General features: G+C 57.6%; 8 protein-coding genes across 8 annotated transcripts; 3 read left to right on the top strand and 5 right to left on the bottom strand.

Annotated features, from left to right (window-relative positions):
* Positions 1-706: 706 nt before the first annotated feature.
* On the bottom strand, positions 707-1,705 carry MFIFM68171_10855 (uncharacterized protein; the record flags this gene model as incomplete). The annotated part of the gene is made up of 1 exon (XM_071066274.1): positions 707-1,705. The coding sequence occupies one exon, from the start codon at positions 1,703-1,705 to the stop codon at positions 707-709; it is 999 nt and encodes a 332-aa protein (XP_070922375.1).
* Positions 1,706-2,213: 508 nt separating this feature from the next.
* PDX1 (pyridoxine biosynthesis protein) lies at positions 2,214-3,577 on the top strand (the record flags this gene model as incomplete). The annotated part of the gene is made up of 2 exons (XM_071066273.1): positions 2,214-2,292; positions 2,364-3,577. The coding sequence occupies 2 exons, from the start codon at positions 2,214-2,216 to the stop codon at positions 3,575-3,577; spliced, it is 1,293 nt and encodes a 430-aa protein (XP_070922374.1).
* A 422-nt stretch (positions 3,578-3,999) lies between these two features.
* MFIFM68171_10853 (uncharacterized protein) lies at positions 4,000-6,001 on the bottom strand (the record flags this gene model as incomplete). The annotated part of the gene is made up of 2 exons (XM_071066272.1): positions 4,000-5,393; positions 5,455-6,001. 2 exons carry the CDS (start codon positions 5,999-6,001, stop codon positions 4,000-4,002), a joined length of 1,941 nt encoding a protein of 646 aa, XP_070922373.1.
* Positions 6,002-9,289: 3,288 nt separating this feature from the next.
* On the top strand, positions 9,290-12,745 carry MFIFM68171_10852 (uncharacterized protein; the record flags this gene model as incomplete). Its single annotated transcript, XM_071066271.1, has 6 exons — positions 9,290-9,370; positions 10,058-10,487; positions 10,545-10,762; positions 10,818-11,169; positions 11,223-11,913; positions 11,977-12,745. 6 exons carry the CDS (start codon positions 9,290-9,292, stop codon positions 12,743-12,745), a joined length of 2,541 nt encoding a protein of 846 aa, XP_070922372.1.
* A 319-nt stretch (positions 12,746-13,064) lies between these two features.
* Positions 13,065-14,093, bottom strand: MFIFM68171_10851 (uncharacterized protein; the record flags this gene model as incomplete). Its single annotated transcript, XM_071066270.1, has 2 exons — positions 13,065-13,772; positions 13,860-14,093. 2 exons carry the CDS (start codon positions 14,091-14,093, stop codon positions 13,065-13,067), a joined length of 942 nt encoding a protein of 313 aa, XP_070922371.1.
* Positions 14,094-16,877: 2,784 nt separating this feature from the next.
* MFIFM68171_10850 (uncharacterized protein) lies at positions 16,878-19,987 on the bottom strand (the record flags this gene model as incomplete). Its single annotated transcript, XM_071066269.1, has 7 exons — positions 16,878-17,365; positions 17,495-17,736; positions 17,796-18,001; positions 18,053-18,248; positions 18,297-18,515; positions 18,576-18,915; positions 18,988-19,987. 7 exons carry the CDS (start codon positions 19,985-19,987, stop codon positions 16,878-16,880), a joined length of 2,691 nt encoding a protein of 896 aa, XP_070922370.1.
* A 790-nt stretch (positions 19,988-20,777) lies between these two features.
* CEM1 (Mitochondrial beta-keto-acyl synthase) lies at positions 20,778-22,280 on the top strand (the record flags this gene model as incomplete). The annotated part of the gene is made up of 3 exons (XM_071066268.1): positions 20,778-21,206; positions 21,348-22,070; positions 22,119-22,280. 3 exons carry the CDS (start codon positions 20,778-20,780, stop codon positions 22,278-22,280), a joined length of 1,314 nt encoding a protein of 437 aa, XP_070922369.1.
* An 802-nt stretch (positions 22,281-23,082) lies between these two features.
* MFIFM68171_10848 (Glycoside hydrolase family 16 protein) lies at positions 23,083-24,237 on the bottom strand (the record flags this gene model as incomplete). Its single annotated transcript, XM_071066267.1, has 1 exon — positions 23,083-24,237. The coding sequence occupies one exon, from the start codon at positions 24,235-24,237 to the stop codon at positions 23,083-23,085; it is 1,155 nt and encodes a 384-aa protein (XP_070922368.1).
* Positions 24,238-25,552: the final 1,315 nt, after the last annotated feature.

Genomic DNA, 25,552 nt, shown 5'->3' with positions numbered 1-25,552 from the left:
GAGTGAGACAATGGAGTAGTTAGAGAATGTAACGCTGCTACCTACTTATTATTCTCCCTCTATCTCTTTCCCTCATTCGCGCACAGGTCTGTGGAAGTTCTAGGAAAATACTGCAGAAGAAGCTGGTAAAAAGGAAGCCAAGTCAAAAGGTAGAAAGGGGTGTTACTGAGAGATTGATGGAGCCACCAGGAGTTTACAGGTAATGGCAACGTGCAACCGGAGACAGCTGACTCGAGGTTGTACATATTTAGAGACTAACAGCGTCTCCTAATCTAGAAGGGAAACTGGTAGAAGAGTCCTCCTTAGCTTAGATCCTCACGCTCCTTAACACAAATATTGATGACCTATTCTGTGTACGGAGTATATAGCCATGGAAATTTGCATAGGCATTGTAGGGAGAGGTGGAGATTGGGAGTTCTATGTGGGCTACCGTATGGTGAGACGCTTTCTACGACCAGGAGACGGTCTCTTTGTTATCGAATTGCGTATTTCTCAGGCTGGAATTTGAATCCGGGACTCCGAACAGCATGGTCAGGGCGAACGTCAAACCCTCAACCAGACAAGCAGGTTCCACAAACTGTTCCTGATGGTTCCAGTTCTCGCCGGGGTTATCGCTCCTCGTCATAGAGGACGTCAGTGTTGGGTGGATGGTAGCACGTACTAATCATACACCCTACTGCTTGTATCATACAGTAACACACCCCCGTCAATTCTTCAAAGCGTTCGGCCTCACGGAGAGCAGTCTGTCCATGGCTCGCCCACTATCCAGCGCCCAACCACCCAACACGTCAAGCTTGTAGGCCTGGTTTCCCAGCTTAACCTTGGCAAAGCCTTCGCGGTTGAAAGACCGCACAATCCCCGCCCAGGCACCCCCAAACGCTTTCGCCGCGTCCCGGAACGGCGACGTCAGGATATGATCCATGGTATGCTTACGTGCAAGGATCTTGGCTTCGCGCGCTGCCCGCTCTGCACGTACTCTCTCGATCATGCTCAACGGTCGCTGTGCCGCCGCGTCGTGGTTGAGCATGCCGAATACGCCGTACATCCTGAATGGTAGTTGCACCTCGTCGGGTTGCAGAAGCGTCTTCTTGGACCTCAAGAAGGGCGCCATCCGGCTCGTTGCAACCTCGATCATGATGGGGCTCTGGACTGAGGTTTTGGTAGCTAGCTTTGCGATGGACGAGGTGGGCACGGCCTCGATGGAGCGCACGATGCGGCCGGCACCCATTATGAAGTACCCACCCATGCCGGCCATAAAGACGCAGATGATACCGAAAGCGTGTGGGATCCACCAGCTGAGGCCGTCTGGCGGGGACAGGTAAATGCTCCAGTATTGATATACCGTGTACGAGATGCAGAAAGCGCCCGAAGAGAAGGAGCCAATTCGGTACCAAAGGTGCGAGGGCGCCTCATAGAGCAAAGTGCGCCCTTTGAGGGCTAGTTGCTCGGCGTACGAGGACGGCCGGAAGGTAGCTCGTGCTGCTGCGGAGCTGACGGCAGGTGTGGGTGTGGGCTTGACGGGAGCATTCGGGGCGGGTCTCGGTCTAGGAGATGTCTTTGCGGCGGTCTGTTGAAAGAGTCGGGGCGATGAGGAGAAGCGGGCGCGGAGGACAAGGCGTGCTTGTAGTGCGGCACACTCGCAAGGGACTTGTTGCCGTACGAGGAGCAGGAGACGGGCCCCCGTGCCGCGGGAGAAGGAGGCCATCTGGGGGTGGTCTGTCATCAGCTTCGAACTCGAAGGCATAGCTTTTCTGTCAATACATACCTTGACGGTATATTCGACGTCAATTCTCGCGCCAATTGGCTATGCTACAGCATCGATCGCCCGTTGCTGCGTCCGGTTGGCGGGGCCGAAATTTTGTCGGTGCCGGCGCAATGTTTGCGCGACGTGGGTTCTTGGCGGTTGTTGCCGGAGCCTGGATCATCTCGTGATAACACCCTAATTGACAGACGCCGAAAATGGATCCTGTCCCGTCGCGCGGCCCGGAGTCTGGTCCCGGCTGAGCAACCCTGTCGGTCAAACTTGGCGGGAAGCTGGACCGAGTTTAGGTGGTGGCCCAAGCTCCTCTTGGCTTCCCAACATTCTCGCTGCTTGCCTATCCCGGCGCCGGCGCCAGTTGTCTCGTAAAACCAAAAAAAAAACGGAGATCCACCACGGACTTGCACGTCGGCCTGGACACTCAATTGAGTTCCACACACTCACAATCGCCGTTATGGCATCCTTTGCAGCTGCGTGCCGCGTATCTGCGCGGCTTGCGACGCGCACGTTGAAACAGGATGCTGTTGTTAGAGGTCAGTTCCGGACTCTGCCCCCGGCGAGAGACGAAAAGTCCGCAAGCTCACGGCTAGCTTCTGTGACGCAGGCTACCGGACATCGGCTGCCGCTCTAGCCGCCCAGAATTTCTCAATGCCCGCTCTATCCCCCACGATGACCGAGGGCAACATTGCGAGCTGGAGGGTCAAGGAGGGCGAGAAATTCTCGGCCGGTGATGTGCTCCTCGAAATCGAGACGGACAAGGCGACAATGGATGTCGAGGCCCAGGAGGACGGCATCTTGATGAAAATCATGCAGGGCGACGGCAGCAAAGGTGTGCAGGTCGGCACGCGCATAGCAGTGATCGCTGAAGAAGGAGACGACATCAGCTCGCTGCAGATCCCCGCCGACGAGAGCGCCCAAGCAACCAGGGCCGCCGAGGCCCCGAAGACGCAAACTCCGGCTGCCCCCGAACCCGAGTCCGCGACCTTTACACCCGCATCCCCAATGGCTGCTCCTAAGCCGGGAAAGAAGAGCTCAGGCCGAACCTACCCCTTGCTTCCCTCCGTGGCCCATCTCCTCAAGGAGAACGGTCTTGACGAATCCGCGGTTAGTGGCATCACGCCGACCGGGCCAAACGGTCGTCTCCTTAAAGGCGATGTGCTCGCGTACCTGGGCAAGATCAGCGCTCAGGCTCCCTCCGAGGTGTCCTCCCGCTTTGAGAAGGCATCGCACCTCGATCTGAGCAATATCAAGGTTGCCAAAGCACCCGAGCCGAAGAAGCCTGCTAAGGAAGCTGCCTCTGCCGTCCAGCCACCTTCCACCCCGGTCAAGTCGCTCGTGGCCCTGCCCGTCTCGTTGTCGGCCGTCATCGAAGCGCAAAGGAAAATTCAGAAGTCGCTGGGCGTATTCCTCCCTCTGTCGACCTTCATCGCCCGCGCCAGCGAGGTCGCAAACGGCGAGCTTCCGCTCCCGGCCGGCTACCAACCTACGGCGGACGAATTGTTCAACCAGGTCTTGGGCTTGGACAAGATTGGCGGCCCGAAGGTGTCCCGGGGTTCTTTCGTTCCGCAGATTGCTGCCCTCCCGCCGTCTTCTATGCTATCACCGCCAGCCAAGAAGAAGGTGGACATCATTGATCTACTGGCGCCGTCGAAGCCCAAGCCGGTTTCGGGGAAGAAGACTTCTGTGCTCCCAGGTGCATCCACGGGCCCGAACGTCTTCAGTCTGCAGGTGCCGAAAGGGGAGGAGAGGAGAGCCCAGGTCTTCCTAGAGAGAATCAAGATTGTTTTGGAGAATGAGCCGGGAAGGTTGGTGCTCTGATGCTGATGCACGGTGTTTGGTATGTGTAAAACGTAATCAGGTTGCGGGTAACATTAGATCATGATTGCTTTTCCTATTTGGACAGTTCTGATTGTGATATGAGTATGTACCACCAGAAGCCCTCCCACCCCAATCCACCCCGTTGTCTGCTATTAACGTTTAAGTGGCCCTCCGATTCATGCAGTCATCACAGCACGGGAACAGGAGCAACACAAGCCGGCGCCAATGGGGTTGCATTAACATAGTATCAACGTAATAAAGACTCGCTGCCGACGTCCTAACATCCATGGATAGTAAAAATCAGCGTGCCACCCGCCTTGCCCTGTGAAATAGCAGCGCTAGCGCCACCCAAACTTGCCGAGGTGAGAAGCAAAAAAAAAAAAAAAAAAGAAACACAAAACGAACATGAGATTAACGTCTCACTAAACCAACCCCTCCAAACCCCCAACAGCCTCCGCAATCTCATCCTCCTCCCAGTCCTCCCAACCAACGTCCACGTCAAACCCGTTCGGCCGCGCAGTCCTCACATGCCCGACCCTCAGCCCTTCTACATGTACAGCCTCGCTCGGCCACTTCACCACTCCCTTGAATCCCTCGCTCCAGGCAGTGTGCATCATGCCCTCCCCTTCGAACAGGTGCGGCACTGTCCGTCGCATGCCCGCCAGTGCGCGCTTTCCAACCTCGTCCACAGAGTCGCTATGCCGGAGGGCAAAGAACCCATCACCCTCATCGCCCTGCCCAAACACCTCCCTCAATCGTGTCTGTTCCTCCGCGGGAAGCATACCGAGGCCCATCAGAAAGCAATCATACTGACACAAGCTCGTCCGGGCAACCCACGACCCGCCCTCCGTAGCACGCCGATACAGCCCCGCTAGGGCCGCCACACAGCCCAGCGCACCCGTGCCATAGTCGGACATGGGGAACGGCGGGACCACGGGCTCGTCCAGGCCCATGAACTCGCCCTGCGCCCAGGCAACGCCGGTCACGCAGTCGGCAATCTGCTGCCACCCGGCGCGGGACGCCCACTCGGCTCCTTCCGCATCACCGCCGCCAAAACAGTCCTCCACGACGTAGACGTACCCCCTCCCGCGCTTCCGCGCGACCTCGCCCAGCGTCTCGGCCCCGTATCCCAGCCGCGCGAGCGCGCCGGGCCGGTAGCCGTCGATCAGCACGTCGGCCTCCTCGAGCAGCCCGGCAAAGACCTGCCTGTCGCGGGCGGAGTTCTTCAGGTCCAGGTGCACGGCGTGCTTGCCCGTGTTGACGTCGAGCTGGAAGAAGGGCACGTCGGGCAGGTGGGGCGAGGTCACCTTGAGCACCGAGGCGCCGTGCGCGGCGAGCGAGCGGCCTATCGTCGGCCCCGCGATGATGCGGCATAGCTCGAGGACCTTGATCCCCCGCAGGGCGGTGGCGGCCGGGTTGGTTGCCCCGGTTGGGGGAGGGAAGGGGACGGGAGGCGTGGTGGTGTCGGATGGGTTGGGCCGGACTGTCAAGGGGGGAAGCTGGGCGAGGGCCCTGCCGTGCGGGGTGCGCTGGAACTGGTCCCAGGTGAGGGCTTGGATGCCGGCTTGACGGTTTTGTAGGTTGAGCTGGTCTAGTTCGGCGGTGGTGTACCGCATGACGGCTGACTCGATGTGGTTGATTATGGTGCGGTAGTCGGTGAGTTCTGGGTTATGCTTGGGCAGGCCGAGCATCTCGAGCGTCACGTCGGCGTCGAGGGAGCCGTGGATGTGGTAATACTCCCCAGGGTTCTTGGTGCGGTAGAGATTGGCCGAGAGGCGGCGGTACAGTACCGACTGAGCTTGGTTCAAGTCCGTGTCTGATGAGGTCAGCAATGCCCTCTCGGTGAAACTGGGTTATGCTCTGTTTTTGTTGCTTACCGGGAATCTTCTCCCTGATTCGCGGATCTGCCTTACCCATGCCATCGAGAGTGGTGAGGTAGGCGGACATCAGGAAGGTCGAAACCTTATCAGTATCAACCTGTATCTTCCGGCTGCTCATGCCGTACCGGAGGTCAGCAATGGCTGCAGCGAGGCAGGCCTCGAGACCTTTGATGGCCGCGACAGCATCCTGTTCTTTGAGAGGGGTGGGGAAGTGCACCGCTTCACCCTTCCCTGACCCCGAACTGATCTCGACGGTCCTCACAAGTGGACGTATGGCCCCTGGGAGTTCATCGTGGCAGAGTTCGCACAAGCGTTTGAGAGCATCCTGCGCCCCGTCGACCACCGAATATTGCGTGCAGTTCGTAGGAACCTGAGCCGCAAGTTTGGCATTCATTATGGGTGTCCAAGTACCCTGCCAGCGGCGGAGTGCTGAGAGTAGGCGAGCACTATGCGGCGATACATGGCCTATCCGTTTTCCGTGCAACGGCTTTTTGTAGCTTGTGCCGGTCCAGTCCCAAGTTGGGAGAGAAGTTGTTGATGCCATGATTATTGTTGAGTTGTCTCCAAGGCAGGAAGCTCCACGAAAGTTGATCCTGCTGGGACCAACTGTAGTTCACTCACTCTGGAGAACAATGGGCAAACTATGGGGTATAAAGATACAAATAATACATGCCGTCCAAGGCGCGGGAGTGACAGCTAACCACCCAACTCTGGCTACTAGCGTTCTTTATACTTTCATCTAGCATCTCGGTGAGACCCCCAACACTGGAGCCGGATGGTGATCTAATGTCATATCCGGTATGAGCAAGGAAGAAGCAACGGCAAACACGGTGGTATCCATGGCGGCGGCAATGCTCCTCGTCTCCCCCCACAAAAACGGGGTAAACTGCTCAAAGGGGTAGAGGGTCCATGGATGAAAGGGGCAATGGTTGGCGTCACTAACACGGCAGGGCCGCGCTCTCTCTTTTCCTTCCGACGGTCTCCATGGCTAGCCGGGCCCGAGGAGGCGGGCGAGGCGTTGGTAGGGTCCTAATGTTCGCACCACGCGCCCCCTCACCAACCCCTGCTCCACAAAGGGGGAGAAAACAGATGGCTCGGCCCGGCATGGTCCTCTATCGGGATCTTACAGTGTGACGGATCCAGTGACCAAGCCGTTTTGCGGCGTAGATGTGAGACAGAGGTCCACAGAGCAGGCTGGGAGCGTGATCACGGGGTGAATGGGATCCGACGCTGTCGCGTCGCTTTCAACGCAATCTGGGAGCCGTTCAGGAGCTGGTGAGGTCCGTCGGCAGGCCAGTTACACGAGTCATATTATCAAGATGCGGGGACCTGTACTCCATATACCGTACCGTACACCATCTGTTTGCTGCTCCTTCACCCGCCAGCGGTCTGTGGGGCTAGCGTTACGCAGTATGTCGGTTGATTAGCTGCTGGGAAATCAACCCGCTTGGCGATGCCACTATCGACGATGGCGATCCTGGGGAAGGCTGTAAGTGCGGGGGGTCATCTCCTTCCGGAGCTTGACGCCGCTCCACGACACCGTCTTTCAGCCGAGGCACCAAACTTCACGACCGTCGGTCGGGTTGGGCTGGAGACGCGCATTCGTACCCTGCTTCGTATATGGAACGTGAGCCGGGCGGTACGCTCGCTGGGGGAGATTGGCGAATCGCCAGTCTGATCGGGATCGACCCAAGCCAGCGGCTTGGCCTGCGAGATGTGGTCCGCGTTCCAGCCCGCGACCCCCCAGCCTTGCCCGTAGTCACCTGGCGTCTTTCACATGATTCAACCGCCTTCGCAAGCATTGCCTTGCAAACAACTTAGTGTCAGTACGAGTCCGGACCGTCTCGGGCTCTGGACTCGTGGAGCGGCTGGGAAGCACAAATGGCCACCCCCATGCCCGGCCGGGGAACCCTTTGTTTGCTGCCGTTCGCCCTGGGCGACGGCATTGCTCTGCCCAATGCTGCAACGGCATCCTGGTCGGCAATCTGTCCGTTTGCTCGGCATCCTGATCCAGGCCGGCCCAAGGTGGTAAAGGATGTGCCGAAAGAAGCAGTGTGCGTTTGACACGACCCATTGCCCCGTCGCCCGCTTCTTCCCTCGTGGGGGGATCTTTGAGGAAATGTTCAAATCAGGCATCTGTAAGATACCGATGTGGGGCAGGGCGCCACTAGCCCCACATCAGGGTTCTTTTGGGCAGCTCCCTTCCGTTCGTGCAGCCTTGTTCCAGCGGCCTGCTGGTGCCCTGCTGGTGCCCTGCTGGTGTCCCGGCGGCGGCCTGTCAGTGGGCGCCGTCCCCCAAAATTTGGGGGTCGATCTCTTGGTAGGTGCATTATCCGATGATGGGCGAGGTGCCTTTCAGCGGGAGGGACCGCCCTCTAGCTCCTCATCTTGCATTATTAGCAGCCCTTAGCACCCGGGCCAGGCGAGTCGCCTCATCTTCAATCCATTTCGGATTTGTTCGCGCCATTTCTTCTCGCATCGACAACACGCCCGCGTTTTGCTGCCTGGGCGAGGGATCTCGCGATTTGAAATCGAGCGCAGCCAGACGCACCAACCGAGGAGATGCGCCATCGAATGATGTGTCACGCAGAAACCTGTCCTTCGCCCCTCCTGCGTCCACGCTGCAGCCGCCTGAATATGGAGCTGGCCATGCGACCGCACCCCCCTCCCTCCGTCCTCATCCCGGGCCTGGCTGCCCAGGCCACCATGGCGCCAATACCTCGCCCTTGTCTCCGGAGCATTCTGGGCTGGTAGTCGAGCACCGATGACAGGCATCACCAGGCAAGCCCGTCAGCTTTTGGCGCAATGTCATCTTCAAGCAGCATTCGCATCCAGCCCAATACGTCTGGCCGCAGAAACCGGTCCGCGGCTCGGTTTGGGGGAGAGAGGGGAGAGAGAGGGGAGGGAGGGGGCGCCGCTTTATCCTATCCCGTGTTGAGGCTTGCTAGGCTGGCATCGCCTATGCCCCGCACTCTCCTTCGATGCCTGCTTCATGCAGCCACGGATAGCTGGCACTCTGTTATCCAAGTACTTTGAATCCACGTGCTCCGGTCCCGAGATCTGACGCAAAGCACTGCCGGTCGGCCAAGTCACTGGTTATCATGCATTGAGCAGATCTTGGGTAGATTTGGGCGCAAAAAGCAACTTGCTGCACGGCCCATCGACATCCAATGTGCCACATCCAGATGTCTGAGTAGGGGTTCTATTAGAGCCATCGTCCGCGTCCGTGGTGCGCTTAGGACCCTGTCCCCCGACCCCGCGACCGATTTCCCATCCATTTTACTTTTCCTGACGGTCGCGGCTCTCTCCTAGTGTATCCGTACTGCGGTACCCAACCCCCAGCGGATAAGTTAGAGCTCTCCCGGGAAACGCTGACTGGCGTTCTCCACCGCGCGATCCAACGACGTCAGGTTCCGAACTGACTGAACTGCCATCCGGAACCACTGTGCGGCACAGCGGTTCGTGCCACCAGCGCTCTCCCGCTGCGGCATCTGAACTCGAGCAGTCCAGAGTCGAATCCATTCTACCAGGCCCCTGCCGGCGCCGACCTACATACCTACCTACCACATTACATCTTCCGACAAAGCCGCTTCCCCATTGCCGGACTGCTGCCGACAGGAGCTTGTCTCGTGCATCATCCGCTCCGCCAGATACACCCCCGCCGGGCGCCGCTTCCGATCGCACTAGGACCCGTCCATCGTCCTTCTCGCCTCCAGCTTGGCTGCACCGTTGCACTTGCGGCTGCTGTCTGCCCGCTCAGGAGGAGAGTCTGCTGCCCGATGGCGGGGCGCCTGCGCGCGTCTCCCACGTATCCCACGGCTCTCTCTCCGCCATGACGCGACCCAAGGTCCCAGACGACAAGCGCCAGCGCACCGCTCAGGCTTGCGATTCTTGCAAGCGCCGAAAGCAAAAGGTTCGTTCTTGTTGGACTTTATTCTTCACTTGCTGCCCCGGCCCGTGTGGGTACCTCCCTCGTTGAAGATCGCACAGTGGCTGCGTTGAAATCTGCGGGGGCCCCCCTTCTTGTCACTTGGCTACCTTAGCCCAGAGGCCCAGAAGATGTACAATACACATTACAACTGCACCCTTTCTCTTTAGATGTCTCAGCCCGTGGACCGCCGTTCCTTTGCTCTCGGCCCCCCCCCCCCCCCCCCCCCCCCCCCAATTTCTCTTCAAACCTCACCTTCTGTCGTCCCCGCTGGGCCACACTCCGCCCAGGTCTGGATCTCTCTCCTTACTCCTCCCCAAGGGCACTGCTTGCCTCGAACATGAACGTCCAGGTTCGCGTCGTGTTACCCACTTGCTACGGAGCACAGTGTGGTAGGGAAAATGGGTGACCTGTTTGAGTGTCACAGGTTGTCTGGCGTTCTGTGCTTCGGCTCGGCGGTCGTCACCAGGACACGCATCGTTCGGGTCCCCAAGGGGTGAAGTGGCCGCCTTTTCTTCTTGGGCCTGATTGGAGCCGAACCCACTGCTCCGCTACGGATCCGGACCTTTTTATTTTTATTTTATTATTATTATTATTTTTCTTGAGCGACTCGAATTCTCTTCGATCCGTCCTCTGATGACTTCTATTCTTGGCTGACACCGGCTACTCCAGTGCAATGGCTTGAAGCCCTGCCACACCTGCCTCAGGAGGAAGCTAACATGTTCTTACACTCCAAACAACGCGTCCGACCATGTTTCTGAGGACGCTGCCAGCTCGCCGACTAAACGGCGACACATTGAGACCTCGCCCTCATCCGTGCCCGCTGCTCCCGACGTCTCCGAGACCTCATCTCCTCAGTCTCGCGAACCAATGCAAACCTCCTGGGAGGAGGTGAGGAAGAGTGAACCGCCGCCAGGGGATGCCTTGATGTCTGGAGTAGCAGCGCCGCCTCCGCCCTCGCTGCCTGCCCAGGAGCATACCCGCCATGTCTCATTCCAAAATCTCAAGAAGCTACCAAACCGCAGCAACGCCAATGGGTTATCCGAGGAGACCAACATCTACACCGAGACCAGGATGCTGCAGGATCAAACCGGAAGGCTCCGTAGGTGGTTTTTGATGTTAGTGTGGCTTCGCTAGAGTTCGCCTGACCGGTCTCTAGTCTATATCGGGGACGCCTCCACGCTGTCCATCCTCCAGCTAATTCGCATTATTGTCGAGAACACCGCCGGATCGGACATGGGTTCACCGTTCATCGATGACCCCAAAAGGCACCGCATCATGGAGAACATCATAAACTTCCCCGAGAACACCCGGATTCCTTGTCCATTGCCCGACGAAGCTACCGCCGCCGTCCTCATTAAGTCATACTTTACCAACGTTAGTCGCACCCACCCCTTGATCGGTGGAGGATGGCTACTGATACTCTGGTCAGACGTGCGGTCTCATTGAAATTTTCGACAAGCCCAAGTTCCTCAAACTCGTTGGCGAATGCTATAGGGACCCACCGTCCTCAGACAAGTATTTCCTATGCCACCTGTTTTTGGTCTTAGCTCTCGGCTTGCTCTTGGCTACTCCGGTCCCTGGCAGCCCGGAAGAGGCGATGGTACAAAAGCAGCTCTCAGCCGTACCCGACAGGGCAGAGCTCTTCTTCCGGAGCGCCAAGTCGATGTGCGACCCCGGTGCCGGCTTTGAGGATGCGGACTTCTGGTCAATCCAAGCCTTGTCGCTGATGACGATCTATATGCTGGTGGTCTCCAAGAGGAACACTGCTTACGCGTACCTAGGTTAGTTCTCCCGACGCGCACCATACCCGCCGCTGATGATAACCGTGAGCTAGGGATGGCCGTCCGCTCCGCGTACGCCTTGGGTTTGCATAGGGAAGAGACTATGTGCGACGTCATCTACACGCCGGCTCAGATGCGAGTCAGGAGAAACCTCTGGAAAACCCTCTTCGTCCTCGATCGCTTCTTGGCCGCGACTCTAGGGAGGCCGGCTGCGATTTCCGAGGACGACTGCTCGTGCACCATCTTACCCGACAGAAACTTGACTGACTCGGGACCTCCCGGTGAACTAGAACCCGACCCCGTCCACGTCACTAGTCTGGACTCGTGTGTCGCGACCTGCCATGTCATTGGCGTGACGTTGAAGGTCTTCTCGCGGAGGAAGATCTCGACCGCCAAAGTTCAAGAGATCATCGATATGTCCGGAGACTGGGACCAAGCCTCACGCCTAAGCTTATACCGGCGGCAGTCGGCCGGGGGTCCCACCGACCCAGCGTACGGCATAGCATCGCTCCATGTCAACCTCCTGTCGCTGCATTCGTTGATCCTTCTCACCCGGCAACTCTTTGTGATGCACAACTGGAAACTCGTGGAACAGCGATCGGGCATTAAGAAGTCGTCCCCGATCCGCGAATCGCCGATGGCCCGATTCTCGGAAGCATGTGTCGTCGCTTCCTACCGAACGATCAAGTTGGTCCGGAGCGCTCGGGATGACGGCTACCTCCCGCGCAGGAACCCTTTCATCATGTAAGCGTTCCTGTCATTTCAGGCGCCTACGGTGCTGCTGGGGCGGGTTCTAACGTTGGACAGATACTTCATTTTCGCTGCGAGCCTTGTCATTCTCATGAACCAGTTTTCGTCGTTGTACTACGCCAAAGAGTACGAGAATACCATCGCGGACGCCATCAATATCATGACGTACTGCGCTGAGATCGATCCGCAAGCGCAGCGCGTCCTTGAAATCATGAGCAAGTTTGCAGAGGTTGTCGCAAAATGGACCAGGGATCACACCTACGATGCGCCCGAACTCTCAACGGACCTCAGTTGCCTCAACAGCCAGGCTGCAACGTCCCGGCCACCTTCGGAGCGTGCTATTCCAGGGCCCGCCATGTCTAACCTGCAGGACCACGGCGCTCCCCGCGTTGCCAGCGTAGCGGACCCAGGCTTGCTAACTCCCCCAACGATACCCAAGCTGCCGCTCCTTGAGACGCAAACCCCAAGCGCCCTGTCGGATGCACGGATGAGCGGAATGCCATCGCAGCAAACGAATGTCCCCCCTGTCTCGCTTGTTGGCGCACGGTCTAGCGTCTCCGCTCATTCGTCGATTGAGGGCTCGGAATCGCTCAATGGAAATATCGAGTTCGAGTTTGACGGTCTATGGAACAGCTTCATCAACCATCTCCCCCCCGTCTCTACGGTGGCCCCGGGCATCAGCAATCTTGCGCCCCAGTTCCCTCCAGCAGTGGTTGGCCCGCCGACTGAGCCTTTTGGTGCGTATCCGATTCCCACGGAACCGCAGATGCATCCTCCGACCGTAATCACCGGTAGTGTTCCGTTATTCCACGCAAACTTTGGCTGATACATAGGGGGTACACTTCAAGACAAGCCCGGTTTCTAAAAGGACGCTCCTCACACGGTTGGACGCACGACGTGATACAGAACTTGCGGGGCGGAGTCAGCCAGGCTCGAACCTTGGTGGTAGCACCGTTGGACACACTGGGGATTTTCGATGGTCGAACGGTCTTTGGTATGTGGCAGAGCGGGGAACGACACACATATGCTCGGAAATCTCGGGACAGCAAAACTCATGTTCACCAAAGCCGGATTTGAACCGACGCACTACGAAGGGGGCTCTCGCCTGAATATACCGTTCCATTTTCTTTGGACTACACTAAAGCTCACCCCCGACCGAGGACAAAGTCGTACTCGAGTGTCCATCGCGCGTTCGCATCGCCCTCCCTCGGTACAAATTCAACCACTAGCTCGTCCTTGACAGCGAATACGGCATCCTTGGCGACGTACTCATCCCGGTCGTCATACAACTGCGTCGTCAACGTCCGGAATCCAGGGCGAGATACAATGAAGTGGATATGCCCCGGCCTATACGGATGCCGGTCTAACAAGCCCAAGAAGCGCCCCGCCGGCCCATCGTCTGGAATGGGGTATGCGACCGGCCGAAGCGCGTAGAAAGCATAACGGCCATCGCTATCGGTCGCAAAGCGGCCACGGAAATTCATGTCCGGCTGCGCCGTGTCTTGCTGCTCGTACAATCCGTTTGGCGCCGTATGCCAGACATCGACGATTGCTCCCTCGATGGGGGCTCCCGAGCTCGAGAGGACCCGGCCCGTCACATAGGCCGAATCTGCGACGGCTTGCTCGTACCAAGAGACCGACGGGTCGAGATTCCGGACAATGGAACTGCCGTTCGGCAGTAACGGCGCATCGTGCCGGTAAAATGGGCCCAGAATGGCAGAGGGTGTCTCCGAGGTAGAAGTCGCCAGCATCTTGGACGTGATCTCATCGACGAGACTTTCGAGTCCTACAATATCACAAAGGAGTTGGGTCTCGTTGCGTCGATCATCCGACATCCTTCCGCATTCGTTGATCTGAGTTCAAAGCGAAAGCACAGTCAGCCTACTGTCCACCACACTGCTGATAGCTCCAGGTCATGAAGCAAGGAGAGTACCACTCACGAATTCGACGGCGGCCATCCACTCGCCAACTGTCAGGTTCACTTCACGCGCGAAGTCGTGAAGATGCCGCACCAGGCTCGGCATCACTTCCGCCACGCGGCGATGAGCATTTGGGCCAGTGGCGGCGATGACCTTGTCGGTGAAGGTCTGGTCATATTGTGGCTTTTTTGATATGCCGTTCGTCCTGAACCCCATTGGCGCGTTAGGGGCCAGGTCTGGTATCATCTGTCCCATTTCCGATCGAAGGGGTTTGAAAGAAATCAGCAGTCGGCGAGCCGGTTCACAAGGAGAGGTGCAAAACTGGAATACACAATTGCAGACGAGGATGGGGGAAGAGAGTTTGGGGACTGAGTTACGAAGGGCCAGGAGCTTCAAGTACTTGCGAAAGGGGCCGGAGCAAGGGACTATACCATGACGTCGCGTTACACCTCGGCGTATGCGTCAGGGGGAGCACAGAAGAAGAAAAAAAAAAAGAAAAAAAAAAACAGGGACAGTCTAACTGGGCGAGCGAAGTTGGACGGGCATGCAAACACAGGGCATCATCAACAGGAAGTCGTTTCGGCCGACCTCCCAACGTGGTGTGGAAGGAATTAGCGGCGCCCGAGCACTTTGTGGATCGACTGAACAAGGGGGGTGGAATGTCACCCGGTCATGCCGCTGTCTAACTCATCTCAGAATGGGCCGAGAGTCGATGTCGACGTACCGAACGGCCACGGCAGCCCGCCTGTGCGCGTGCGTGTGTGCGCGTGGATGTGTGTGTGTAACGGAGGAAATGCACTGTCGAACCGGCGCCGCCGGATCGCAGAGGTTCGGTATGCGAAGCGGGAATATCTGAATCACCAACGACATGGCAGCACAATCTCACTTGGCCTGCGAATGAGTCGCCATCTCGGCCCAAGTTCCAGGTACCGGGCGAACTCGACAGTTTCATGGAATGATTTCGACGTTGATGACTTCGCTGTATTTCGAGACTGGCCAGCAACGAAAATGTGGGTTAAACATGGAAGAGAACCGTGGGTAGCAGCCATGCAGGAAGGGATGAGCCTGGTTAAAGATGTAAGCATCCCTGGTTAGTGTGACATTAGCACGTAGCTGACCGCTTTGCAGCTGCTCGTTTCTCGGCGCCTGATTACCTGTAACAGTAGTCTATCTTTTTCTCCAGAGCAGAACTTGGAACCGACAAGGCAGACTTGTGGAGCCCTGGCTTTTGTGACAGCTGCACTTGGGCTGCATCCAAGGCTTGGTTCGGGCCAAGGGGCGCTTCTGCGGCTGAAGGCAAACAAAACGGAGTGGGCGGCGAACTTTGTCACTGTGAACGGGGTGGTAAAAACTACGGACTATGACCGATGTAGGTTTGGAACGCCAGGGTCCTGAAACTCTGCAGTTTAGGACGTCCTCTCGGCTTCGAATCCGGTTTGGGTCAACCAAGGCCACCATGCCCTTGGTAATCCCATGTCAGCACCCCGAGCCCGGAGAAAACCGACACGAGGTTCAACGGCTGAACTACCGGGAGAACTGGCCAGGGAAGCTCATGGAACTCGCATACCGCCAGTTCGTTACGACACGCCATCCACCCAATCTCGATCGATTACCGGATTCTGTCCCAATCCATTGGTCGCGACTATCGAATGCGGCTCCCGTCGAGAATTCCCAAACGCACGGCTGTGTCATTGTCAGGATGGCGTGTATCTCACTCGCCAGGCATTCCGATAGGCTCGTTCACCGTCATCGCCTTCTTGGCAGCAAGGGCGATGACAGGACATGCTGCGTCTCATTCACACCATGGTCTGCATGAAACTCGGGATATCATGGCGGTCAACAAAATTTATGGGTCGATCGACATCAGAAAGAAGTAGTGGTGATGGGTCCGTGTGAAGCGGGTTGCAAGCCTCTCGATTGCTCACATCTGATCGACGATGGCTTTGCGGATTGCAATTGGCTACCAAACGCCTCGAAACATCTCATTGGGAAGATCGAGAACGCCGGTGGCTGAACCCGCATGGAGTCGCCGTGCTTATTCATAGACAATCAACACACTGTGGCGTGGTTTGGCCAGTCTGTGTCTCCTGTCAGGGATTTTCTACTACGCTAGTTATACTCTGAGCCGTCGGTCGGCGAGAAGGCGGGTTCCCGGTCGGCCGGCCCTACCGGACTCAGTGGGGAGCGGTCAGACCTCAACACCCCCCCTCCCCCTCTCCCCCCTGTGCGACTTGCAATTCTTGGATCGCCCTCTCACTGGATGGTACCCAGCAAGGCGTCAGATGACGGGAACATATGCATGTTACATGGGATTTCCTTCACCGCTCCGGGAGGCATGACAGGATTCTAACACGCTACTCCGTTGTAGGTCACAGTTCATGGGATGACATTGTGGTGGAATGCGGCCCTCAATGCACGCGAGCACGTCTCTCTGTGAATCCCGCATACATTTTGGCGCACATGGTGGATGCATGCATGCGGGTCGGTTAGCAGCAGGCGAGGGACCCGGTCAGGGATTAGCAACGGTTCTGGTTTTTTTTTTTTTTTTTTTTTTTTCTTCCTCTTCTTCTTCTTTTGTATTCTTTTCCTTTCATTTCTATTCATTTTTTTTTCTTTTTCTTTCGTTTTTATTCTTTTTCTTTCGTTTTCATTCTTTTTCAGTCCTTTTCTTTCGTTTTTATTCCTTTTTATTCTTTTTTATATTCTTTTTTTCTTTCATTTTCTTTCATTTTTCTTACGTTGTGGGGAGACAGCAGCCGCCGTGCTTAATACGAGCCGGGCCTTGCCGGCTTGCCGCGACTCATCTAGAATCGAACAAACTGGCAGTGGCAAACTTAATGCATGAAACAAAATCAGAAAAATGATTTCCATGGATTGGGGAAAAAAGTATATGTAATTTTAACCACCACACTCCCAACATCGCTCCCCCCCCCCCCCACACAAAAAAAAAATTGGCCTGCGGAATATACTTTCTCTTCCACGGTACGACGGTCGTGGGCAATGTCACATATATCCACCATCCCAGTCCCATATCTCCATTTACCAAGTCTCCGGCCCAAACGTCTCCCCCGCCCCCACAACGGCCTGCACGGCGCTGCCCTTGTAATCCAACGTGCTCGTCACGACATCGTTGCCCCACCACCTAGGCGGCCCGACGTCGCGGAGCGTGAAGGCGAAGAAGATGACCAGCGTGCTCAGGGCCAGGCCCAGGTCCAGCCCGGACGAGGTTAGGAAGTTCAGCCGGCTCCACCAGCCAAAGTGGCGGTGGCGGATGACGTACTGGAAGACGAAGCCGACGATGCCCCACGAGAGGTAGTTGAGCGGGGTGGCCGGAGGGATGGCGCCGGCGCCGCCGAAGATGAGCGGGGCCATGAGGTAGCGGAGCCACGACTTGGGCCGCCGCCGCGCGAGAAAGTAGATGACCAGCGGCGTGACGGCGCCGAGGCCGAAGAAGAAGAAGAGGGCCGAGTAGATCTGGCCCGGCGAGAAGATGCGCTCGGGCCCGATGAGGCCCCAGATTACCGATGCTGTTTTGTTTTGTTGACGCGCGGTTAGTGGAGTAAAGAGTAAGGAGGCATGAAGAAAAAAAATAAAAAAGAAAGAAAGAGAGAGGAAGAGAGAGAAAAAGGGAGAAGGGGAGAGGGAAAGGTAATTACCGGAGAAGAAGACACGGCCGCCGGGGCAGGTAAAGTGTTCCGGCTGGTTGGGCTCGCAGACCCCCGGAATGTTCTTGAGCGCGTAATTGAGGACGACGACCTGGATGAAGCAGGAGAGGGTGGTGGCGACGACTTGAGCTATGAACATTGTCCGCGGGGGGATCTTCATGTAGTGGCCAAGCTTGAGATCCGAAACGAACGTGAGGGCCTGGGACATGGTGATGTAGCCGAAGGTTTTGAAGCTGGGGGAATGTTAAGATAAGATGGGGGGGGGGTTACGGCGCGGGAATGGGGTACTCACATCATCAGCCCCAGCGGCCGGCCCGGTTGGACGTAGCCGTAGACAAACTCGGTCAGGACATTCAAGCCGATCTGGTTGTTCGTGACGGCCTGGATGATGCCGATCGGGAGGGAGAAGATGAATGAGATAAACACAGCCAGCAAGAACGCCCACCAGGTCATGTTGGTCGGCCAAGCGAGAACGGTCACGAACCCCAAGCCAAGCATCTATTGCGCCGGTGAGATTGGAAGAAGGCGGGCAACGCGGGTGTGACATACCACAACAAAGAGTGACATGTACCACCATGTCGGGGCCTCCTTGTACCGTCTCATCAGTTTCATGTGGATATCTGGCTTTTCCGTGGTGCTGCTCTTATACTGCCGCCATATGGTCTTGCCATGGTGCAGGTACGTGTACACCACGAGCGAAGCGATGGCGGCGAAGGACAGGCCGTATGCCAAGGCAAATGTGGTACTGCTCCTTGTCAGTCCTGGCTCGGTAGCACGGACTATGGCAGCGTACCTCAGAAACAACGGAGAGTAATTCTTGTAGGCCTCCTCGTCCAGCGTAAAGTCGGACGAGAGAATGCGAGACACGTTGTAATGCTTTCCAGTGTTGTCGTACGTGCTAGAGTCACTCATGGGTAGGTACTGGGCGTACCAGGCCCCGCTGTAATGAAGCACAGAGGCAAGGAATATGAAGAATAAGACGACCCCAATCATCGTGTTGGCGATAGCGTGCCTGTGTCTTGATCAGCGCTCGCCCCATGCCGTCTCGTACGAACTCGAGGTCGATACTTACCATGGGGGAATCAATGGGGATCCCACAAATCCGGTAATCTGCGTCCAGTCAAAGGTGATTGGCAGCAGCGACAGACCGGTCGAGTATCCAAACAGCTGGTTGATAACGGGGCTGTTGGGCGCCATCCAGGTGATGAACGCAAACGAGCTCAAGAACTGGGCTAGAAACCCGGGGATAAAATAGTAAATGAAGGCTCCGAGCGTGACAATGGCGAACCATCTGTACCGGGGCATCGTCCCGCCAATGACGGTCGGGTCATTTTCCTCGCTGGTCTCATGCATGGCGTTCATGAGCGTCACCGACACCAGGTTGCTCGGCCAGATCATGGCGGCAGGATACACTATTTTCGGTCAAGTCAGCAGACAGCAACGCCAAGAGATAACCCAAAAAAAGGGGGGAGGGCAAGCAATACCCAAAAAGCGCCTCATCATTCCCGCAATCCCGTACCCAAGACTCTGCGTGGAAATCACAAGCATCAACTGCCAAACAAAGCCAAAGTCCTGCTTATAAAACACCTTTTGTGCCAGGATAATATCCGTCGCGTACGCCACCGAGAAGGACACGCCGGCCATGACGACAATGATAGAATGCTCCTTGACGTTGAACGGGCCCGGATTCAGCTCCAACCTCCACCCCGTCGCCGCGGCTCCCCTCGTCGACCGCCGCCCCCTTTCCGCCCGCCCGCCGCCGCCGGCAAACCGAGCAGGCAACGGGATGAAGATCTCCTTCTCGGGCATGAACCGCGCCCAGCCGTGGCCCAGTGGCCAGGCGATTACCTGCGCGATCAGCGCCCCCAGGCTGATGCTCGGCGAGCGCAGCGAGAAGAGCGTGTTCATGGACGCGCCGAGGAAGATGAGGGAGAGGCCGATGGTCCAGGCGCGGAGCGTGTTGCACGGCAGCGTGTAGTCGTCGTGCGGGTGGACGGCGGCGCGCACCTCCGGGTAGGGGGAGTCTTCTATCTCTCCTGGGTCTTCTCCTTCGTCGTCGCCGTCGCCGTCCTCGTCGCCGGAGAGGGAGACGGAAGACGTGGACCGCTTGCGGTTGCCCGAAAGGGGTGCGAGGGGGATGGCAGCCTCGTCGTCCTGGTCATGGTCACGGGCGGAGAGGGAATGCCGTGGGAGGGTTTGGTGGCGTTGGCTGTAGTCAGCGGGGAGGTTCGGGTCCAGGAGGAGTTCGTCTTCCGAGTTGGTTTCCGAGTGGGCGTCATCGTTGTCGTGTGTGCCGCTGGCGAAGAGCGACAGGCGGGCTTTGAGGTTGGCGAGGGGGCTCTGGGGGCTTGGGAAGGGGGGTGACGCGGGGGGTTGTGGGTGGGCTCCGTCGGGGGTTGATGGGGCATCTTCTTTGACCTGGGTGTCTGAAGCGGAAGGTGTAGCCGTCACATCGGAGGATGTGGAGCCTGAGGGAGAGGACATATTCTATGACCCTCGCGAGAGGGAGGGGCGGTGGGATTGGAGTTCTATCTCGGGATCATGAGGGAACGAAGGGCGTATAGGTTGAAGGGTTATTGTCTCGAGAAGTTAACTCGGGCGCCCGGGCCTCTACTCTGTTCCAGTACCGTGTTGTCCAGTGATGGCGCGGTAATGACCCCAATGTCTAGCCGCCCAATAACTGGCGTTTGTCTCGATCCCGGGATTATGGGTGGTACGCAAAGGTGACCCGGGGCCTTGGAACAAGCTGTTCCGCGTGAGACCCGCCCGACGAGAGGCCACTCTGCGTATGGACCGAATTGGCGAGGAAGATCAGCAAAATTAAATTGAAATCCCCCCCGCAATCACAATGAGGCCGGATGTTCAACCAAGAAACAGCTATTTGTCGGAATATATGAGTTGTCGCAACTGTTCTTGTCAAGCTTCCTGCTTATTCAGGGCGCTTTCCGGCCAAGTGGCACTCAGGACGTCTTTGTCGGTTTGTCCCCCGGCTTCCCCACCATCACTGATCTGGAACCAACCCCCAGCTCCTTTGGGCCAAGAATGGCAGGGGTTTCATAAGGGTCTCCCGCCCTATGCTAACCTAACCAGGCTAGCTCCAGGCTCTTCAACTGCCAATCAATCGATCAACCAATCGTTCAATCGATCAATCGATCAAATCAATGTTCCGTTCTTGGTCTGCAACCTCGCTGGAGCTCCTGCAGCTACAACGCGCTCTCTTATCAGAAATCCAGTTCTTACTATCACCGAAAATACCACCCCCTATGGCCCAACAATGCGCCGCGTCGTTGTGACTGGCCTCGGCGCCATCACCCCGCTCGGCGTCGGCGTCCAGCCGACCTGGCGCCGCCTGCTGGCTTCCGAGTCCGGGCTCGTCAGCGTCGCCAATCGCGGACGAGACAGCGTCGAGCAGGCGAAATGGCGGGACCTGACCAGCACCGTAGCTGGAGTGGTGCCTACCGAGGCAGAGATGTCTATTGGCCGGAATCGCGTCTGGCGGCCGTCGGACTGGCTAGAGCCCTCGGATCAGCGGCGCATGTCCACTTTTACTCAGTATGCCGTGGCTGCCGCAGAGATGGCGCTGGAAGATGCCGGCTGGAAACCCACGAAGCCCGAAGAGATGGAGATGACGGGCGTTTGCCTAGGGAGCGGCATTGGTAATCTGGACGACTTCTACGCCACTAGTGTGGCTTTCGAACGAGATGTAGGCCTGGCTTTTTCCGTCTCATTTTTCCTCTTCTGACGTCTCTCCTTCCCCTTTCCTACTTGGGCCACAGCCCCGGGATAGCTTCTGCAATACCGTTACTGAGATGGTGGCTTGGTGTTTCCCGCCGCGGTCGTGTAGGGCTACAAAAAAGTCTCGCCACTCTTTGTCCCAAAGATCCTGATCAACCTCGCCGCAGGCCACATTGCCATGCGATATGGATTCCGCGGTCCGAACCACGCCGCTACCACCGCCTGCACTACGGGTGCCCACTCGATTGGGGATGCTGCGCGCTTCATTGCGTTTGGCGACGCCGATGTCATGGTGGCTGGCGGAGCCGAATCCTGCATCCACCCACTAACTTTTGCCGGTTTTGGCCGTTCACGGTCGCTAGCGACGGCATACAATCATGAACCCCCCGCGAGCTGTCGGCCGTTTGATGCGGACCGTGCAGGCTTTGTGGTCGCCGAGGGTGCCGCCGTCGTCCTGCTCGAGGAATTGGAGCATGCGAAGCAGCGGGGCGCCACCATACTAGCCGAGTTGAGCGGCTATGGGTGCAGCGGCGACGCACATCACATGACGGCACCGAGAGAGGACGGGTCGGGCGCCCTGTCGGCCATGAAGAGGGCGCTGAAGAATGCTGGGGTCAAACCGAGCCAGGTCGACTACATCAATGCACATGCTACGGGGACCCAGGTCGGAGATGCTGCCGAGGCGGCATCCATTCGATCGTTGATGACCGGAGAGGAAGGGGTCGACGACGAGAGCAAGGTCACAGTGAGCAGCACAAAAGGCGCCGTCGGCCACCTCCTGGGAGCGGCTGGGGCGATAGAGGCTGTGTTCGCCATTCTCGCCATCACCGAGGTGAGGTTTCCCTTGGAACCCCATTGACTCTGCGGCTAAATCTGCCAGAATGCTGTTCCGCCCACGCTGAACTTGCGCAAACCCGATGTGGGTGTCAAGTTCAACTTTGTGCCGCTCCAGGCTCAGGCCAAAACGGTCAGGGTGGCCATGTCCAACAGCTTTGGCTTTGGGGGTACCAATGCCTCGCTTGTATTCTCCGAGCTGGACTAACAACCGCCCTGGGGATTGCTGTTATTTGAGAATTCGGGCCAAGAGACTCAGCAGCTCGAATGCTTTCCCACCAAACGCCCTGTGCGTTGATGGGGAGAGTGCCCTTTGTCCTCACTTCTGGCTCGGGGACGAGGCAGGACTTTAACTACTCTATAGACACCTTGGCGGCTGTCGCGCTCGACATGACCACCTTGTGAAGACTCATATCCCCATCAAGAGCCGGGATACCGTTCGGGCTCTTTTCAGCAGAGTCCCTAGTACGGTCCGAGCATCATTCGCTGGGTCTATCGATGCTTTCTTGCTTCACGGGAGCGGCGGATGCGGAACATTATACTCAAAAATACTCGCTGACAGAATGAAACGCATTTCCAGCGCTATAGTGCCGATGGTCCGATCCCGAGAGCAACCTGGCCATCACTTCGTCTCATGGCGAGGAGCTCCCAGTAACGTGATCATCTAGGAGCTGTATTCGCCAGCCGGATTGGATTGTACTACTTTTTTCGATACAGGAATGAGTCGCTCCTGGTGCGATAGTTGAGGGCGGACTGACGGTGCCATCACACTGGTAACAATTGAATGATTTGTCTTCCTTATCCCGGCCGCTACTCAAGAGCCAAACTTGACCCCTCGGGAAAGGCAATGGATGCGGTAGCACCCAACGGCTAAAACTCGAGGGCGGGGTTAGGTCCGGGCAAGTCAATGGCACATAACCGAGAGTGGATATCCACTACAAAGCACAGTGATATAAGCATTTTACCAAGTTAAGAGTACCACCCGCACCGAACGCCGGAAACCGATCCGTCTACCCCAACAACCCAGCTAAAAACAAACTCACTACCCCCACCACTCCCACCACCCCTATGGGCATCCACGCCGCCCACCTCCCAGCCGCATTCATCGCGGGCCCATTATTCCACAGCATAACCGGCCTCCCCAACTCGGGCGTCTCGTCGATACTGCACACCCTCCCACACAGCCCTTGCGTCCTCTCCTGCCCTTCCTCAGCAGTGTTGTTAAAGACTACCTCGATCCACTGCACCTGCAGATAAGCGGCATCGTTCACGCTCATGTTCCCCGTCCACTTGCCCCCATCGCTCCACGCGTTCAGGATGATGTTGCTCTCGTCCCGGGGCGCCTGGAAGTCGATCTGGGCGACCAGCACGTCGTCGATGTACCACGTCGTCTTGCCCGGGGTCCAGTCCATCCGGTGCGTGGCCCACTCGGTCCAGTCCCTGCCGCCCGGGATGCTCACGTTGCGGGTGGCGTGGACGACCACGTCGCCGGCGTCGGTGTAGGCGGGCTGGTTGGTGTAGTGGATCAGGTTGCGCGGGTCGGCGGTGCGGATCTCGAGGTCCGCCTCCTGCACGTCGGCGAGCGTGTCGCCCCGGCGGTACGTGAACATGGCCGTGATGGCGCCGCGGGCGCCGACGGTGCGCGCCCGCATGCGCACCGAGAGGTGCTTGTACTCGGCCGAGGCCGACTCGATCTCGGCCGCCGTCTGGAACTCGGCGAGCCGCTGCGTGCGCAGCGTGAGCCACGTCTGCGACGCCGGGTTGGGCTCGTTGTTGGCCTCGATGTAGACGTTGTTGGGCGAGTTGACCATCAGCACCGACGCGTCCTCGCGCAAGTTGTGCCGGTTGTCCCAGTTACTGAGCATCCAGAAGTCGGTCCATTCTTGCCTCTCGAAGAAGGCGCTTGTCTTGTCCGCCCCGGGGCTGCTGTCTGCGTCGCGGATGGTTGGCGGTACCCCAGCGTATTCGGAAAGGCTGCGGAAGTCGAAGAATCGGTGGTTGGCAAAGTAGCTGCTCTCGTTGCCGTTGGTGAGGAAGCAGCCGCAGTTTGAGTCCTCGGTGAGGCTAGGCTCTGCTGCTGCTGCCAGGGGTGCAGTGGCGGAGATGAGGATGACGAGGGATGATAAAGAAGCGGGCAGGCGCATCATCCGTTTGAGCGCCTCCATGTTTTGTCGCACTTGGATTAATACTACGAAAGTCCTTTCAAGTCGATATACGTCTGGGGATGGAGCACGTGCGGCGTACAAAAGGAGGCGCTTGAGTTACGTAAAGGCGAGGGACCGGGATGGGCGAACGGCATGCCACCAGCACACGGGTATTGGGATGAGATCATAAAAGTGCTAAAACAGCGGGACAGTAGTAAAGACAGGGCTAAAGAGCACGGGAAGAAGCCGTTCAAATAGGAAGAAGACCCAGGAACAAGCGACACTGACAGGTCCCGCGGCCCGCCGGGAAACAACAAGCAGGACCTTTCTGTCTGTTTATAGACATGGCATGGAGGTTTGTTCTCCTGGTTCAGCCAGGACGGCGGCCGAATCTATTGGTCAATGCCTCGGGGATGAGATGGCGATCCAGACCCGTCCTTTGGGTGGACCATCCGAGACGCCTCAACCTTGGGCTCCTTGTGGACCGGACGGCCCGGATCTGGGACACATGCCCCAGCGAATCAGTATCCATCCGCCTCGTCGGACTCTGATCGACGGCCAACAGCAGGCGTGAGCGGTGGTCAGGGATCAGCATTTTGCCATACAAGGTGTGCGCAGTTGACGGGCCATCGACATATCCGGCTAAAGAGAGGCCAGAGGGCTCGGCCTAAAAATGGAGGAGCGGGAGATGGAGAATTTACAGCGGCTCTCGCTGATCCTACCGCGAAACCGGAACCCAGGGTAGCCTTGCAGCCTGGATGCGACTCTGGCGGCGCCCGTTCTTATCAGGAACCCGGCCTGCAGCCCTGAAGCTGAGACGGGCATGTATAAGAAGCGGAGGGATTGGCAGATTCGACATGTCGATGACTGCCTGTTTCTGTCCGGGATGGAACCGTGCAGAGGGATTTCCAGGACACGTAGGCTGCAGTTGCGTATGCCATGGTAAATCTGCGACGAACCGAAGATGCTGAGATGGCGTCTCCGGCGTCGACACCAGGAGGAAAACACATGATGCGACCTCTGGAATGCCATGCCGGGACGGCGCAGCGGGTAGACGATGCCCAACCGTGAGGCCAGAGGCTACCGGCTATTTTGTAAACGATGGTCTCTTTCTAGAAGGAGGAGAACCATCCCTGGCAGATCGTAGATCGACATCGTGCATTCTTGTTGACTGTGAAACCGAGGCTGAGAGGTGAAGGTGAAGAAGGCCAGGGAGCGAGTTTAAGCTTTTTGGATCTTTGGGTGATCAACCAAACGGCAAACCCGCGTGCCAGCGGCTTTCTCGGAGAGGCTGGACCCACTCTGCGGGACAGGGGCATGCCTCGATTGAGGAATA

This window comes from Madurella fahalii (genome assembly GCF_045866475.1).
Source record: "Madurella fahalii IFM 68171 DNA, scaffold_6, whole genome shotgun sequence".
NCBI classification, from domain to species: domain Eukaryota; kingdom Fungi; phylum Ascomycota; class Sordariomycetes; order Sordariales; genus Madurella; species Madurella fahalii.
This window is presented reverse-complemented; position numbering and strand designations above follow the sequence as displayed.